The sequence below is a fragment of the Xiphophorus maculatus genome, chromosome 17 (assembly GCF_002775205.1).
Source record: "Xiphophorus maculatus strain JP 163 A chromosome 17, X_maculatus-5.0-male, whole genome shotgun sequence".
Lineage (NCBI taxonomy): Eukaryota > Metazoa > Chordata > Actinopteri > Cyprinodontiformes > Poeciliidae > Xiphophorus > Xiphophorus maculatus.
In genome coordinates, this window is record NC_036459.1 from 3,833,923 (window position 1) to 3,851,719 (window position 17,797).

A 17,797-nucleotide genomic window follows, 5' to 3' on the forward strand; every position below is an offset into this window, starting at 1 on the left:
AATCAACACTAAGCGGGCTTCCCTGTCTCTATTGGAAAAGAGCTTAAAATTCTCCAACAATCCTTCGAGGCCGTCGTGAATATGTTTCATATCTACTCAGTTCAAATTACGCACAGGTGGATTCCACACACAGATTAGGTGAATTCCCTGTGTCCAGAAGTGCGAAATCCACTTGGACCTCCCGACAGACACACAGCTGTCATGTTATGTAATTGTGAATAAATCTGGAGTCCATCTTGAGCATACAATAAAACTGTCTAGTCAAAATTAACATACTGCAAGAACTCTAGCCTTATAAATCAGTGAACGTTACACCAGACCAGCAGAAATAATAATAGACTCCTTCAAAACAGATCACTTCTGCAAAATGCTACAACAATTGTGTTTATACCAGTACTGGAATAATTGGAACATGATATTTTACTCAGAAGTTTAATTTCTATTCTAAAAGGCAATAATTATGATAAGGCATTGGTTGTCAATTGTTTTAAAAAAATATTTGTTCTGTCCTTGTGCTGGAGAATTAATGTGTGTGAGAAATTTTCACAAATAAATGCTTTTTTTTTCTTTCTAAATGAAATCAAATTACTTGCTTGAGAAGTGCTTGATAAAATATACATTTTAATTTTATGGCAAACTTTTTTCCATAGATGCCACTAATAAATTTCGCTGGAACCATACTTAAAATTTATGAAAAATAAAATGGTAAAATGTAAAAGTTTGATAGGATCTCAACACCTGAAAATACAAAAAGAAAAAAAAAACTGCCGTGAACTCAGATCTAAAAATATAGTAAAAGGTTTTGGTTAATGGCTTTAGATCAAGTTGTTCCTTTCTTCTTTTTCTGCAAAACCAAAAAAATCTTGATCTTGTCTCAAAAAACTAAAGGAGCATTTTGCCAATGTAAGGGGTTTTCACTAAAAGCACCAAAAGCACTTTCAATTCTTATTTAATTCATGCACAAAGAAAAAAAATATATAGAGAAGTACAGCTTGAAACTGGCAAGTACAAGTAAGTCATTGACATAAATTAGCATTTCAATCTGGAGAGACTCAGACGGAAAAAACAGCGATTAAACAGGTTTATTGACATGCATGAATTTAAAGTTCTTTGGCGCTCGGGCCCCGGCTGAGGACATTGAGCTGTGAATTGCGATCAGCTCGGATGAGCATTCCCGATGTAGGTTAGGAATGTCATCCCCCGGGACCCGACACTGGTGGTGGGGGTCGGTGAAGGATGGGAGCCTGAAGAGTGGAGGTGGAGAAGGGGTGGAGGAGGGTTGAGCGCAGCTGGAAAGCGGAAGATGCCATGGATGGAGGTCCTTATCAACTGGGCCTTGGTCGGTGATTGGACGTGACGTGGCTTGGTCCTGCGTTGATAGGTCGGCGGTGATGAGCGGGACGCGCCGACTGGATGATGCAGGTGGGGCTAAAGAGTCTTCCAGTTTGAATTTGCGCCTAGGCTTCATTTGTGTCTCTATCATATTTCAGTACAGAAAATAATGTGCATCATGTATCACAAAGCTTTGGAAATGAAAAAAAAAACAAAAAACTACATTCAAAATTCAAGTGCAATTGTCTATGGAGTGCCATTCACTCCCCCATTCAGCAAGCAGGCAGGCATTTTTAGACGCCTACATGCCACGCAACGGCGGAATAATGAAACTCCATGAAAGAAAGGAGACGGGGCATTAAATTATGTTTATCTGAATGTCGGCTCACGCGGCTGCGCAAATGTGCATTTGAGTGACGGGAACCACAAAAGCCCCACAGTAAAAAACACTTGACTGAGATCCAGCAAATAGACGGTATTCCATTAGAGCATTGCAGCTCTTTTCAGGAGTTGTTTCGTCCATCAATTGTGCAGCAAATTCTCTAAAAAGGAGAGGAATTTTCAAGAAATAATTTCTTTGCAAAAGCCTACGACTACACAATGATGATTAAATAAAGATAAAATTTACAACTCCAAAAATGTCAGTGTCTAACATTTTTTCTTTTTTAATATGCAGTAAGGAGCACAATTTGCTGCTCCCATGGCAGCCAAAAAACACAGGTGTTGGAAATTGAAAACAAAACACACACACACACACGCAAAAACCCCCAAAAAAACAGACAGCCGCCCGAAGAAATTTGCTTTAAGCTTTGCTAAAGAAAGTGTTAAAATAATATCTTAAGCTCAAGGACACCCACACATGCCAGAAAAAGTTCACCACTTCACTTTTGTCTTTTTAAAACACAGTAGCAGGTGTGGGGTGGTTTCCCTGGCGACCATCTGTATAATAACACAACCCGACCTACCAGAGACCTCATTCAGGTGTATTTTGAGTGACAGACTTTGACAGGAAACAGGTTCTCTTTCAGCATGCCTTTTTACCATGAACTCTGAGGCAAAGAGCAGCTCTATTGTGAATTTTCAGATTAGAAAAAAAAAATGTGAGAATGAATGAATTCAGTGTCGGCTTCATTTTTGCTACAATTTTGGCATTTAAAACCAATCCGCAGTTTATTTTTCACGAGCTAACAGATCCATAACCAAATACAACACCAACTATAAACCAACTGTGACTAGAGTTTATTGATGACATTTGTAATAGACATTCTAGGGATTGTTTTTCTATGCCGTTGCAGAGGCTTCAGTCTTATTTTTCCTCTCCGATTTCCCTCATGTGCAAAATTTAGCAACTCGCGCCTGGGTTTTATGTAGAGGGGATAAAGTTGCTACTAATTTTAATGACTGGAATATAAAAAAAATATTAATGTATTTAGTTTTTATTATTGTTTTTTTTTATTAACATTAAAAGCATATTTGGCCAGTACACACACCACTTTTTGATTGTCCGTGAAACGCAGCAACAATGATTTCACCAGAGGGCTGTAAAAGTAAAGCAGGAGTCTTTCCACCACCAAAGGGCAGTAAATGTTCAAAGTAGCTGTATTCTTGACTTTATAACTGCGCAATGAAGGACGCAACATCAGTAACTGCAACTGCTGCTAAGAAAATAAACTTTTCTGCAAAGTTGAACTTTTGACAAGTGTCTTCATTGTTCAAAGCATAAATGCAGCAAATTTTGACATAGAAATTCTTGCTGACCTTCACAATAAGAGTTTAAAGTATAAATGCTGTGAGCTGAACTTTGAAAAACATACTTTAAAGACTGTTTAAAAAAAGACAAAGATGATTGACGAGTCTCACCTTGGGTGGTCAAAACACAGCTGTCTGATTGCTGGGTGCACTATGGTCTGCAGAATGCAATTAGTCTGTAACTACTTTTAATAAAGAGACAATTATAAAATACTAAGATCAATAATAATATACATAATAATACTAGTACTAACAACCATACTGATAATTATATTTATGCACTTGGTCTTATTTTAGGTACTGTAAATAATTTTATTACATCCATTTTTTTGTACCTTTTGAAAAAATAATAAATCCCCCGTGAATACTGACAACCATAACAAATAGACACAATATGTATGATAGAATTTTTGCATTATTACATCACTACTTAAGATTGTAATTTGTTTGTGATATTATTTTAATAACATGGTAGCTGTTTGAATTTATTATCTTTAAAATGCATCACTTGTACAAACACAGAACAATCAGAAATGCTTGGTGCTCTATGATTTATGACAGGCAGACAAAATTTAAACGGCTACATATTTGTCCATTAAATATTTAACAGCTGTTGGACTTCTTTTTATTTTCCAGCAGTATATAGTTTCTTCGACTCCACGGATAACCTAAGAAGGTCCTGCGTATATGTGACTGGAATTACTATTTCTTCCTAAAAAAAAATGTTGACTCAAATTTGATATATTTAGTCTTTAGCTTCATATTTATACAGACAATCCTAATAAGACACTGGATATGTGTCTGATTTTAATGACAGTATATATTACTAGAGACGCCAACTGTAGTATTGGTGAAGGCAACATTTATGCTGCAGGAAAATGGAATAATCCCTACTAGATTCATTTCAACAACTCCCGCTTGTATATAAAAGAATCATGAAAAAAAATTGCACACAACAATCTTTATCATTATCCAAATATTTCCTATTTTCACATCCATTTGAATAGCCTAAAATTATTTTAAATTTTACACTCAAAGTTTCTCATCCTCAACTCTGAACTTATTTTCGTGATGGCAAGAAATGCCTGTTTCCCCTTCAGAAAACGAGAGAGGGACCGAGAGGAGGGAGACAGGATAGGAAAAACACATTTCACTAGAGGATTTGACGGGATAAGCAAAGCAGTAAAAGTGTAGCAGAGTGAGAGATAAAGGCAACAGAAACCTAAAATCAGGGATAATGACAGCAGGCTAAGCCAGAAACATGAGCTCACATGAAAAACACTCGCACAACAAAAGCAGTAAAATGTGGAACCATTTCATTAGCGTGTATCTCCTGTAGTCATTGGACGGCTGGACCGCAGAGACCAGCGCTTTGACCACAGACTGCTTGGGGCCTGGTTCCCAGCTGTAGGGATCCCACTAACACACAGTGCTCAAATGCTCACAGGATAACCAGGCTGACTGGGAAAACACACACATGCACATTTCTCTTTGGTATGTAAATAAAGCCACCAATGTGAGCCTGATGGAGTAGAATAAACTGTTAAAAATGGGTTGTGTCTATCACAATGTCACTCCTGCAGAAAAAGGGAAGATAGTGCTATCACCATGCAGTTTGATGGATGGACTTTGAGAGGAACCAGGCTGTGGTTATCATGGCTGTGTCTGGAGCCTGAGCCTGTTAGTGCAGCCTGTCAGCCGCACGGTGTAGCTGAATGTCAGCTCTGCCATTTTATTACAAATTAATGAGGCGAGGCTAGAGATCTGAATGTAACCCCGGCAAAGTGTGACATCGAACACACTGAAGCGAAAGACGAACTCTAATAAATCTGAGGACAAAACCAAAGATCCCAGCTCTTTACAGTATCTGAGGATAACGTGTTACCCTTTTTTTGCGTAAGTATTAAATGAATTTTATTAATGTCTTTGCACTGAAAAATTACTACGTCTAAACCGTAATCTGTAATTTGTTAATTTTTGAGGTTTCTTTTGGGAAAAAGTAGTTGAGGGAAAGAAAAACCAATAAAGAGCAAAATGTAAAAAATAAATAAATAAAAAATAGAGAACTTATTCTTTAATAGTTTTTGGCTTTAATGATAATGCACAATGCTCTAACATACACCTATTCCAATCAACAAAGCCTTACATTTTCCTTTGACTTGTTTACCGTGTCTGTTTGCCTGCTAATCCTTTCCCTTTGTCACTCATTCTGTGCGTCTTTCTGTAAAGATGTCCCTCTTTTTTGTAACAGGACTCTGCTCAGATTGAACGGTGCACCCTTTCTCCATCTGACTGACAAGACTTAGCAGGTGGTGGGACCCATTCATACCCACATTACTGCAATCTGCACAAGGCTGTAACTCAAGCCTGCGTCCCAAACACAGATGCAAAGACACAGGATATTTTTCTGGTGTGCATGCCTGTGCATTTCTTAAGTACACAGAGACCAAAAAGTCTTTATGCAACACCCAGACACTAATTGGTAAATAAACACAAACGATGCTGGTGATCTCTCCTGTTGTGGCTTTTTGAGTTCTGATCATATTTTTTGATAAGTTCTGTATGTGTATGAATGTATTTTCTTTACAGGAGATATGCCACATTCCAACCAACAATCTTGGGAGAAAACCAAAGATGAGGAACGAGCCAGTACGAGATTTTCAAGATATGGTAAGGTTGAGTAGAGATTCTAGACAAACATTTACAAGAAAAATCGACAGCACTACACCTTAAGGCTTTATTTAAAACATAAGTTATACGAGCTAAGTTTACTGACAAGTTGTTTTTTTTACACTTCTAAACATTTGTTTACGTTATTTATTCATTTTTATTCTGATACATAGTGAATTCACCGAATAAAAATCAGTTAAATTTAGAAGTAGTTTTCTCTTAAACATAGTTCCTTCCCACACCTATCTATATGCTTTCCAAAACATTTTTGCCTTACTTGCAACACTCTTCCCATCAAAGTTAATGGATTGTTTTAAATACTTCAAATACTCTGGTCTATCTGCGTAGACTGCATCTCTGGAATTTAAAAACAAGGTCTATTTTATTTTCCTGACTTTTGCTTTTTTTTTTGTTTAGTTTTTTTTTTTAGCTAAGAACATAGCAATAATGAGGTTCTTTTAATGTCTTCTTCCCACATCTATTTCCATTTGCCTGTTTCCATCAACCTTCAAATAAGAAACAAAGAAGAGAATGACCGTGTGGAACGAATAAACTGTGTCAAAGAAAACCGGAACTACAGCTCTTTTCTTTACCCAAGCACTGAACTAATGTTTAGAATACCTTTCAATTTAATTTAAGTTAATATCAATGTGAAAAATATAATGGAGGAGTATACTCAGGGCTTTACTGCACAAAATAATATACCTCTTTGCTGTTCTGCTCTTAATAGAAGAAGCTGGTATTAGCTCGGCTGTCTGCTTCAGTTGCCATCCTCCAGGGACAGCTACACCACAGAGCTGCTGCTTGTGTCATCATCATTTAAAATAATCATTTAAGCTTTATTTTCCAGTTCAAGATTTTATATATGTGTTTTTTGATGACAGGAAATATTTCCAAACAGCTGATTTTGGCTTTCTTGTAAGCACTGGAAAAACATATTAGCTTTCTTTCTGCCAGCTGACCGGTGGTGCACAGGGCCATTGCTGTAATTCTCCATGCAGACAGAGAATAGTTCAGTCATTTCAGCTCTTTGATTCATGAAAAGACGTACAATCCAGCAAAATGGTATCGCATAACATTTAGGCAGTTTTTAAGTAACACCTTTTATATCCCTAGTAACCATGCCTACCACAGAGACATCAAAAAGACATTTCCACAAATTAAAGTACTGCCAATTTGCTTAATGTTTTGTTCCAAATATATATATATATATATTTAAAATTAAAATAAAAAATTATTTATCTTATTTCTTGATGGCTGGATAAATGGCTTTTGTTTTTGCAAGTTGAGCTGTGTCATTGCACAATTATCTGTGGGGCAACAAGAGTCAGCACAAATGTGTATGCTTATAGATTCATCATACTGTCTTTCAACTTGTGGACCAGATTGGTGGGAGCTTAGCAAACTCTGTGGTCAGGTTTGTGAGTGAGTGCATGGAGATGAATTACATTCAAGTTTAACGTGGGGGCATATTGAAATGGAGGCTACTGGAAAACATTGGCTGTGCCACTGAAATGTGGCTGCATGGGAGCAAAGATGAAGGTTTAGTAAGTGCGTGCGTGTGTGTGAGTGTCTGTCAAAATACAGTTGAAAAGACTAGCAACCAAAGAAAAGATATGTATTAACTGACCTGCAATCAAAGAGACAGAAAAAGGAGACGAGTTTAAAAAAAAAAAAATGCCCCCACACACAGACTTCTTAAAGATTGCACTTAGGGTTTGTGGTGTTGTGGTTCCTTCAGAGACGACTTAGCCACAGGAGAGGGAAGGAAAGAACTATGAGAACGAGAGAAAAGGAGGGAGACGGAGGCAGGCATCTCCAAGGTTGGCGCGTTGGGAGTACACCTTGTAATTAACTACATCCGCTCTGTCAGCCACAGCCAGTAGAACGGACAGATACAGATGAGAGACTCTATAAATGTGATACACACATGGTAATTCACACATCAGAGAAAAAACAGGGGGTAAAAATGAGAACAGATAAACCAACACACATGCAAACACCCACAAACATACAAACTGCACTTATCTTACTGGAATTCAGTCACTCCTAGACATATACAGGCTTATTATGGGGCTTAGACCAGACACCCCTGAGAGCAGTTCCACACCAAGTGTATTTACAAGCCAACTGCGGATGTCTAATCCCTTTCACAGTTTTTTTCTGTCTTTCTTATTCTTGCTTTGATTGATGAGGAGAATGGTATGAAGAGGTCGTGTGGTAGGGTCACCTAACCCTAACATCCAAATATTTTTAAGTCTTGCCTTCTTTTTCATTTGCTAAAAAGGTCCAAAGTTACAAAGTTTATGCCATGTCCACTTCCACTGTTGGCATGCCTGTGCCTCGGCTGACCTTTAGGGGTCAGTGTTACTCCTGATGGCTGCCTACAGTGTGCAAGATTACAATTCAGGGATCTTAATTTACAAAAGTGTATCACTGTCTCCTGTAATTCTTATGGTAAAACAGTAACCTGAAGTCAGCTCCTCTCCTTCCCTCAAAGTGTAATCGTTTTAATCAGCAATCCAAACAAGTTGATCTGTGGTGAAATGAAACATCTTCCTAGCATTTACTTTCACCCCCATGCCTTCCTTATTATATTAGTCAAGGTGAGGAAGTAAGCATTACTGCAGTCTCAAGGAGAAGAGAAAATCATTAACTGCTGTGATCATCGCAGTGTCCCCCGTGAAATGGCAACCTTTTCGCTGAATGTCTAACTGACCCCACTGGGAAATCATTTACTCTCCACTTGCTCTACCAGAGTGTCCCGAGAGAGGTCATTTTATCTACCTGTCTCCATTTCTCAATCGTTCTTCGCCACAAACTGCTCTCTCTGCAGTCGTTTGCCTGTCCTTTCCTAGATGATAAGAATTCACTTGTGTGTGACTATCGAGTCCCTTGGGGGCTTGTCATCAGCTCTCATTTGAGGCTGATTTCATGGGACTCTGCTTACATGCTCTGTGTATATCCGAGTACCCCTAATCATACACTTGCATAGCTAATGAGACTATCCTGGGAGTCAAAGTGTGATCATCCTTCTCTGGAGAATTGCTTGTTTGACTGTCCTTCACATGAGAATTCCTCCCTTTTGTTTATTTGACTTAATTTCTAGTCTGGCTTCACACAGCGCAGAGGTGATGACTGACACTTCACTTAACAACCAGTCTAGTCTCCCTTCCTTTTGCTTCATCTGCTGTACGTCTGACAGCTTGTCTTTCAATAAAAATGAGTGCTTATACCCTCAACGTCTTCCACATTATTGGTGTTAACAGACAATTCTTCTCTGATGGACATCCAGAGAGCCATCAAACACCTGTAGAGACGAAACACATGAATCGCCGGTGAGCGGGCAGCACGAAGAAAGTGGCACACAATGCATTCTTGCGAGCCAACAGCTGACTATAATCACGAGCTCAACAGAGAATTCAACAGCCCAATAAAAGATCAGAAATCGTGAGCTCATGCATACGCACAAGAACCAGGTGTCTGAATATAGAAGGACATGCAAGACCTGACACATTTGTTGCACACAAGCTGAGACACCTCTTTCAGTCCAGGGGGAGGAAATCACAAGAGAGAGTGTTGAGTGCTAACACCAAGATCTAACAAGAACATTAGCACAAACAGCATGACTTTTAAAGCAAAATGCATGTTTTTTTGTTGTTGTTTTATTACAGCATTGTATATCTCACAAGACGAGAAGCAGACCTGCTTTCTCAATTTGACAATGCACATCCATCACTTGTACAGTCTGTCAATCCGCACTTTGATGCTCAGCGACACGTCTCTTGTCTCGCACTTTTGTCAGCAGCATGTTCACTTGTCAGACTGAACGTCATAGAGGATCACAAAAGACTAGATTTACATTCTTTAAACAGATGCCTGCATGCAGAAGGGCTGATATTTTCCCATCATCCCTAAAAGCTTGGCTTTGTGTGAAGTGATGTGATAGAGCCCAGGAGATGTTTGACACGAAGCAGGTAAATCCAACAGTCGATCTTCCCATGTCATCACAGTTTAAAGCCTTGGATAACGACTTGTGAAGGAAACTTAACAGAACAAATACTGAAGTCATTGACATTTTTTATTTTAGCCCAAGGGCATGTGGAATCATATCCATTTGGAAACTGAAAGGATAATAAAGAAAACTATACTGCCCTCAAAATTACAACTTGCCCTCCATCTAAAGAATAAAGCATGTTATATAGCAGGCCTCTAAACATAAGTTGAGCTAAATGTCTTGTCTAAACATAGAGATGAATTGGTGACAGACATTATTTTCAAACCATGCTTAAAGCCAACATCTGATTCTCCCTCAGAAAAGAAAAACACTGAGATTGTCCCCAAAAAAACAAAAACACAACTAAGATTTTGGTGACAATCATGTGAATGAAAGGACTTTCAACCACACACTCATGCTTTCGACTGCAAATCAGCTAAATTTTCAGAGGGTGTAACGGAGAGTCACAAGACCACACTTGGAGCAGTGCACTTTCCTAAAAATTCACCCCCAAAAAATGGCAAAAATGTTGCCAGTTATTTCAGTCCAAGTTGTCTGCTATTACATGGAGCCTGATTTAGTGTAGGGTGTGAGAGAGGAGACGAGATGGGGAAAAGAGAAAGAGGGAGGATAAGGAGAGGAAGAACCGGCGCTCCGCAGTCTCCCCTCAAAATAACACAGGAGAGAGAATAACATGTTTGCTAGATACGTCAAAAATGTCCACGTGCATGATAAATTCTTACTCTCCCTAAATGTGCAAATAGGTGACAAAAGTTACATTTAATTGCATTCAAAGTCATCAACTGTTGATTTCGAGATACGGTAAGGAGATGCATCAAAGAGGACACACTATGTCATGACCAGCAAGATCCCACCAGCTCTTTTTTGGGGGGAGATTTTGGGACAGAAGTCACAAAAACTAAGGCTCTGCTGCCTGTTCATTGCACTTAACAGGGCTGTGCAGTACTAGCAGAAGAGGACAGCACAAAAGGAGAAATGACACAGCCAATATATACATTTAACTTCAGGCAGGAGTGCTTCCACAGCATATGGAAACAATCTCCCCATTTGTAAGGAGAATTGCAAATTCTTGGAAGACAGTCAGAGTAAGTGAAAGGGAAGCAGCAAGGAAATTGGAGGAAAGAATACGGAAGGTTTTGGAGAGAGGTAGGTCTTGTGCGCTGACCAAGAGACAAACACAGAAACAGAAATAGACTTACTCTGATAAAGGAAGAAAAGGGATACTCAGCATGCCAAAGAATAGATGAAAAGAACAGCACTAAAGAGCACCCATGGGCAAGAAAAACAGATCTGGTTTAAAAGCAAAATACACAAGCAATCCGCATATAACCTGGAGTCAGAAAACACAAGGAATGGGCTTACCCTTGAATGACAGCTTTAGTCTGGGAACGTTGTGCTTGGGATCAGCTCCTCTTCCCGGCTGCAACGTGAAGCACAGCAGCACTACAGTCCGAAGCAGGTAATCCATGGTGCTGGAGTGCTGCTGTCTGGCCTCCAGACCAGGGGGCCACTCAGAGCCCGACCCCAAGAAAGGTGTCCTCCACTGAGGTATGCAAGCGCTGAAAGTAGAGGTTCCAGGGAGAGAGGGGGTGGGCGAATCCTAGTTGTGCTCCTGGGTTTGGAGTGCAGACTGTTGGGGCAGTTCTGTTGCGTGAAGTCAGCAGAGGGGAGTACAGCTCACATGGCTCCCCGTGTGAAAATCCAAGCTGTATAGTTGACTGGCTTATCTGTCCTCCCCCAGGTGAAGACCCCTCAGCTCGACTGTGATGAGAAGTAAAGGCAGAGTAAAATAAAATCAGAGCACTTATCCAGTGTAACAAGGCTATCCTCTTGCTGGAGATTTTTTTTTATCTGTTTCTGTCCACTGGCTCCCACTCTTTGAGCAGACACTCACAACAACCCTCTAATCCTTGTGTGCAGCTCCACCAGACTGCGAGAGAGCTACACCATCCACAGCGAGGGAGGGGAGGGAAGGCAGAGCAGCTGAGAGAGAGGGAGGGAGAGCAGGAGGAAAGAGGAGGTGGGGTATTACTTGAGAGCAGTGATGAAGGCAGTGTCATAGAGAGGAAGTGGAATGGTTAAGATTTATAGTCTTGACTTTTCCGCACTCGTTTCCTTTGCTCTTTGTCATTTTTTTCCCCCCGTCTTAATTTATTCTCCCTCACAGCAGTGAAACCCCTTCCCTTGTGTTAATTCCTCTGCCACTAACTGTCTGACCATGAAATTTAAAGTTTAATCACTGGATGCCCCCACCTGGTTTATTAGGGTGCTTGAAAAGCAGAGTTAATCTACTCGAGCAAAAAAAGAAGAAAAAAAAAGGAATCCAGAAGAGGGAGATGCCAAAAAAATTTATGAAATCCTTGACTAAAAGGAATCTTTCAGATTCATATGCATGAGTTTAAATGAAAAAATAAAAAAATGGTGAAAGTGTTTGTTTTTGCAAATTGTTTTGTATGAAGACATAGATGCAAGATATGTGTAAATACTTAGCAATGGAGTTTGTAAAAATACAAATGATAAACATAGTTAACATGGCGTCATCTATTTAAATATGTGGTAGCCTTGAAGCTAAACAATTCTAGCTGAAGCTAGCTCAAATTAAACATTGTTTAATTTAGGAACATTTTCCAACTATGAAACTGTTTTTTTTTTCTTAGGCTTTGTGCAGAATACAAGGGGATGCCTACTCTCCAGTGACTGGACATGCAAATAAGCAATATAAATTCATTTGATTGCTACCCCATGCAAAGAGCCATGTGGCCCACATCATAAACAGCTATTGCACCAAAGGACGCTTCCACTTGTAGCCTAAAGAAGTTGGAATTCAAACAGCAAGGTTTCAGTAGATAATCCACAGTTTCTGTCTAGTAAATTATATGTCAAGTATATTTACTTGATTTGTAGGAGGGTCTTGTTGTTTTTAAAAGCAAAATACATTTGGGAAATAGAGAAAATGCTAATTCATTCAATTCAATTTCTGATTAAATATCTTCCTCTTAAATGAGAGATACCACCAATGTTATTAAAAAATATCCTAGAAACCAGTTCTTTGTCTTTCCATTGACTTGTTTTGTTTCATCATCTTCTAAGTTGTGTTTCTGGTTAGCAACCACCACACCTTCTGCTCCATCTCAATGGCTGACTCATTCTGAAGCATTCACTTCAAATAATATTATTCAGACCAGAGAAACTCCACCAAAACCTGTTGATGGAAGGCAGTTTATTGTGATATGTGGTTTCAAAAGAGTGAGTCACACAAAATAACAGGAAAATTTGATTAAAAAAATATCTACTTTTCCTTTCACTTGTACAATTTTGTTTACTTTCCATGCACAGTTGCTATGTTCTTTGGCGGTTAAAAGGATCGCCATTTCAAGACACTTATCTAAGCAGGAAAAAAAAATCTGAATTATATGTTAGATCTAAGGTCTTTATAGATTTTATCAAAGTTTCTGAAGGTTTCTTTAATTTGTTTTCGATTGTAATTTGCAAGTTGCATTTTTGGAGTCTTCGCCATTTTGTACTCAACTTGTTTGGGAAGGAAAACTAGCTTTCTTCCAGTAGATAATTCAATCCAGTCCTTGACAATGAAAAACGCTCTGTGTCTCAAAATCTACTACCAAGTAGGGGTCATAATTTGTCATGTTTCACGTGGTCATCTGGCTAAAATGAGAAATAAAACATCAATTAAAATAAGACTTACTATAAAACTAATTGCAATTAAATGTCAGAGTTGAGGGTTTTTCTGAAGATTTCATGTAATCTTTATTTATCCAGGTTTAGTTGAATTTAAATCTAAACCTGGCCATTTATTTATCAATGTACTGTGTCTAAAAAGAAGTAGTGATCGCCTGGGCTGTTTTCCCTTTTGCTTTGTGGTGACGTGCACAAGTGTCGGCAAATGACGAATAAAATGTCTTTCTCACAAGTGACAGAAAGGTGCTAAGGGAAATACATGGAAGAATTAGGTCCTTGTGCACTTTAACTAGGCCATTAATCTGGTCTCTGGTTGAAGAACGAGCTAAGCCATAAAGCCAACCTGTCGTTTTTCCACTTTGTTTACATCCCAACAGTCACCTACGACCATTAGATATAATGCTCAAAAGAATAAGATATCAGAAACAAGTGGCTCAAATTAGCATTAAATGTTTTACTTTTCTGGGAAAGTAGCACACATGGTAAGAGTTGCATTATTCTCCACTTCAGAGAATGAGGTTTAAGCGTGTTTTAGACTTTTCCAGATGAAACCATTCCGTTAAGAGAAAAACATGCTGGTGGGTCACCTGCATAGTCTGGTCTCTGGTAAAGTCATTCAAATCACTGATGTAGGTCAACAAAGCCCCCTTCTCTTAACCTTAGCCAGCCCCTACAGGTTGGGGGGCGTGCGCGTGTGTGTGAGGGCACCTCCTGCTTCCTCTAAGGGATGACTCAGCAGTGATGAGGTGATAAAAGCTTTGATAAACAGGGGTGCTGATGTGTCAATCCAGACACATCAAGATAGTAAAAGAAAACAACCTGAAAACTGGCAGTGGTGGTGTATCGTAAGCAACCCGAGTCTGTATGTGATATCAGGGCGCCCGCAGATCCCTGCTCTTCCATGCACGTTGCATGTTTTGAAACTATTGCTGCTGTAACATGAAGCGTATCTGATTTCACATTCTTGAGTCTGTTGTTAATTGTTTATAGATCATATTTCAGTCACAATTTTTGGAAGTTTTTTAGGGTGCAGACTTCTAAAGCAGTTTAGGTTTGTGATTGTAATCTGATTTGTTTATTAAAATAGACTGTTCTGCAATGTTGAATATGATGATATTTAAATGTCTGCTTTATTGGCTGCGATTTATATTTAATAACTCCTTTTTAAGTTAGTTTAATAAGGCTCCTTTTTCAAGATCCATCACCATTTTGATAATTTTATGTCTGTAAAAAAGGCATTTTATACCAAGAACTAAGAGCATAACACTGTACATAAAAGTTTTGTTTTCTTGCTAGAATTTGCACAAATGATGTAGACAGTCTTCAAAATGTTTAAATGTTATGTGTATCTTAACCTAACTGTTGTTTATATTAGGGAAACTCTGTTTTACAGTCAACAGTGTGAAAACTCCACAAATTGGGCCCCACAAAAATTTTAATGAGACATGGTAACCTCAGCAAATAAAAAGCTGTTTTTTACAAGGGAAAAAGCTATCAAAACCAACCTTTCCTGTTGTGGAAAACGTAATTGACCACTAAATCTGGTTATGCCACCCTTGGAGATAACAACTACCATCAAGTGTTGGAAATAGCTGTCAATTAGGCTTAGACATTGATGAGGAAACCATTTGGCAAATTTTACAGAATAGTTTTAATTTCAGCCTCCTTTAAACATTAATTTATTTTTCTTAGCTATTAAGACACGGACGGCCTGGTGTACTTTGGATCAAAGACCTCCTGCAAAACCCATATATGCTTCAGATTAAAGTCATGGCATTGATTCACAGACATGCTCTCTCAATATTTTCTTGCAAAAAGTAGAATATTTGGCTCCATGAATTACAGCAGGTTGGTCAGGTTCTGAAGCAGCCCCATACTAGTACACCAGGTTTGACTATGTTATGATGCTGTTTTTGTAAAATGCCGAGTTAGTTTTATGCCAGACATAATGGCATACAACTTCTAGAACTTTTCAGATTTTCCTTGAGAGTCCACAAAGAAAAATTCCAAAAGCCTGGGCCCATCAATATGGTTTTTGGTAAGTGTAAGATGGGTCTTTGTGTTCTTTTTGGTCAACAGTGCTTTTCACCTTAGAGCTCTCCAACGGGTGCTACCTACTCTCTTATTATTAAATTCTAATCTAAACTGAGGCAAGTGGGGCCTGCAGGTCTTTGGATGTTGTTTTATGACCTCGGAGGATATGTTGATATGCTCTTGAGTAATGTTGGGAGCCCTGCCAGTCCTGGGAAGGTTCACCTCTCTGTCATGTGTTGTCCATTTGTGGATAATGGTTGTTACAGTGATTCGACCCCTTCCCAACTAGTAGATGTTGGTGACTTTGTTTTGACTTTTTTTTTAAAACCAAGTCATTAAGTGTTGCTTTTTGTCGTCTTGTCATGTTCTTTTCAAGCACTTTCTTCATTCTAACAGTTTGTAGTAATGTAGAATTGAACCAAAAAAAATCAAGGTGAATCATAATTAATTGATGATTTGGGGCCATGTTAGTTTGTAAAAAAATTTCTTACCCTTTAAATGAAGTCATCATTTGAAAGACTGACTAATATTAAACTGTGTTTGATGATCTGAAACATTTAAGTGGACAAAACAGAAAAGGGTTGTAAGAATTTTTTTCTCCCCATAAAGGTAAAATGACCAAAAACCTAAAAGTAGAAAATGGCAAACAGATAAAAGGTTGAGCACCTATTTTTTTTAAAAATGCCATCTTATCCTATCTATTTAAAATTTCCTTAAAAATACGAGATTTGCTTTACTTGAATTATTGCCAAAAACAATACAATCCTTTTATTGTTTTATTGCAAAATTAGAAGTAGAAAAAATACTTTTTAAAATATCATTGTACTTTTGAATACAGTTTTACTCATTTTGAGAAGAAGGAGGAAGATAGATACAGCTACATTTTTGGATGAATTCTGATCAACTGTTATACTGTTATTCAAATGTTTGCTTGTTTAGAGGCTCTTTTCTCTATTTATTGATCTAAGTAAATTTTCATGTGTGTATTTGCATGCAACCATGCCTTCCATTGTGCCTTCACTTCAAACCTCACCTTCCCCAGCTTCATATTTCATCACCCCTTTAGTCTAAACAACCTTTTTCGCTGTTTACCCAAAACAAAAAGAGGTGCGGACAGATGCATGAAAGCACTCTCTCATTCAGCGCATCGCTGCAGACCTCTGTCTCTTTCCTCTGCCCTGATCCATGACCCCGCTTCCATTTGTCTGCATTAGCCGCACTAACACCAGCCTGGCTACCTGTGTCGATCTTCGCTAGTGGAGAGATGTGCTGGAGCACGCCCGTATGGGTCACCCTTCAGGGGAGCGCAGCAACAGCCTGGCCTATCGCTGCTGATCTATTTGCGACAGCCATTGGCACCTCGGCAGCTGGAGCAGCCTTGAGTAATGATGACTTAATAAATGGTGACACACTGTTGGCAGTGGAATGGGATGCCCATTGACAAGGAGCTTCCAGAGGCTTTCAGCGCCTGTTGGTAAAAATAGAGAAGGACATGAGACACTCGGCTTGTGAGGACGAAGCGAATGGTGGACAGGCGTCAGAGAGGTCTGGGTGTGCGGCCAGTGTCAATGTGCTGTTACTGATATGATGGTGTGTCTTCATCCTGTATGCTGGTAATACTCTTTATGTGTGTTGAGGAAAATGATTATGGTAACACAATCCCTGATGTCCGTCTTATGAAGAACATCGGAAATATTCCACCCTGTGCTTCGCCCTGATTGGCCTTTGACCTTTTTTAGCACTTGGCTGCAGACCACCCGGTAACCCACTTCCTAACTGACCCCGTATTCCTGCGAACACATCATTTGTAAGTGCTGCCTTCGTAAATGACACATGAAGTTCAAGGTATGGGCAACCATTATTTCCGTGACGGTGAGGGAGTTTCTCTTCCTGCTCCCTTCCTGTTCCCTAACATGACATCCTGTCGCATGTGAACTGGGGGCCCACAGCAGCCCCTTGCTCAGCAAAGGAAGCTAGAGTTGAAGAGGCAAGAAGGTGGACACAGGAAAGGCAGTAGAATTTACTAGGAGTTATGGCTTAGCAGCATTTCCTTGTGTGTGCAACTTAGCTGACAAAAATGTTAGCATAAGAGTGGGCTCATTAGAAATTCACATGTTAATGAAATTATTTTGGAAGGGATTGCCATGTAGTTACAAAAAGTCAAGTAAAATATTTTTTACTCATGTTCTTTATTTTTGAAGACTTAAGCAAACTATGTTAATGTAGTTCTCAAAACCGAATTCCAACGCTTTCAGCTTATCTATACAGTAAGTTTTGTCAAAACAGCAGATTGTTTAA

General features: G+C 39.0%; 1 protein-coding gene across 2 annotated transcripts in view; it reads right to left on the bottom strand.

The window, feature by feature from the left end:
* The window catches only part of LOC102227535 (semaphorin-3ab-like), a 41,261-nt gene extending 29,555 nt beyond the window's left edge, over positions 1-11,706 (bottom strand). For both annotated transcript variants that reach the window (XM_023350267.1, XM_005805900.2), the window contains exon 1: positions 11,132-11,706. In XM_023350267.1, the coding sequence (XP_023206035.1) occupies positions 11,132-11,237 (106 nt within the window). In that variant the 5' untranslated portion in view covers positions 11,238-11,706. The remainder of the gene's footprint in view (positions 1-11,131) is intronic.
* Between the last annotated feature and the right edge of the window lie 6,091 nt (positions 11,707-17,797).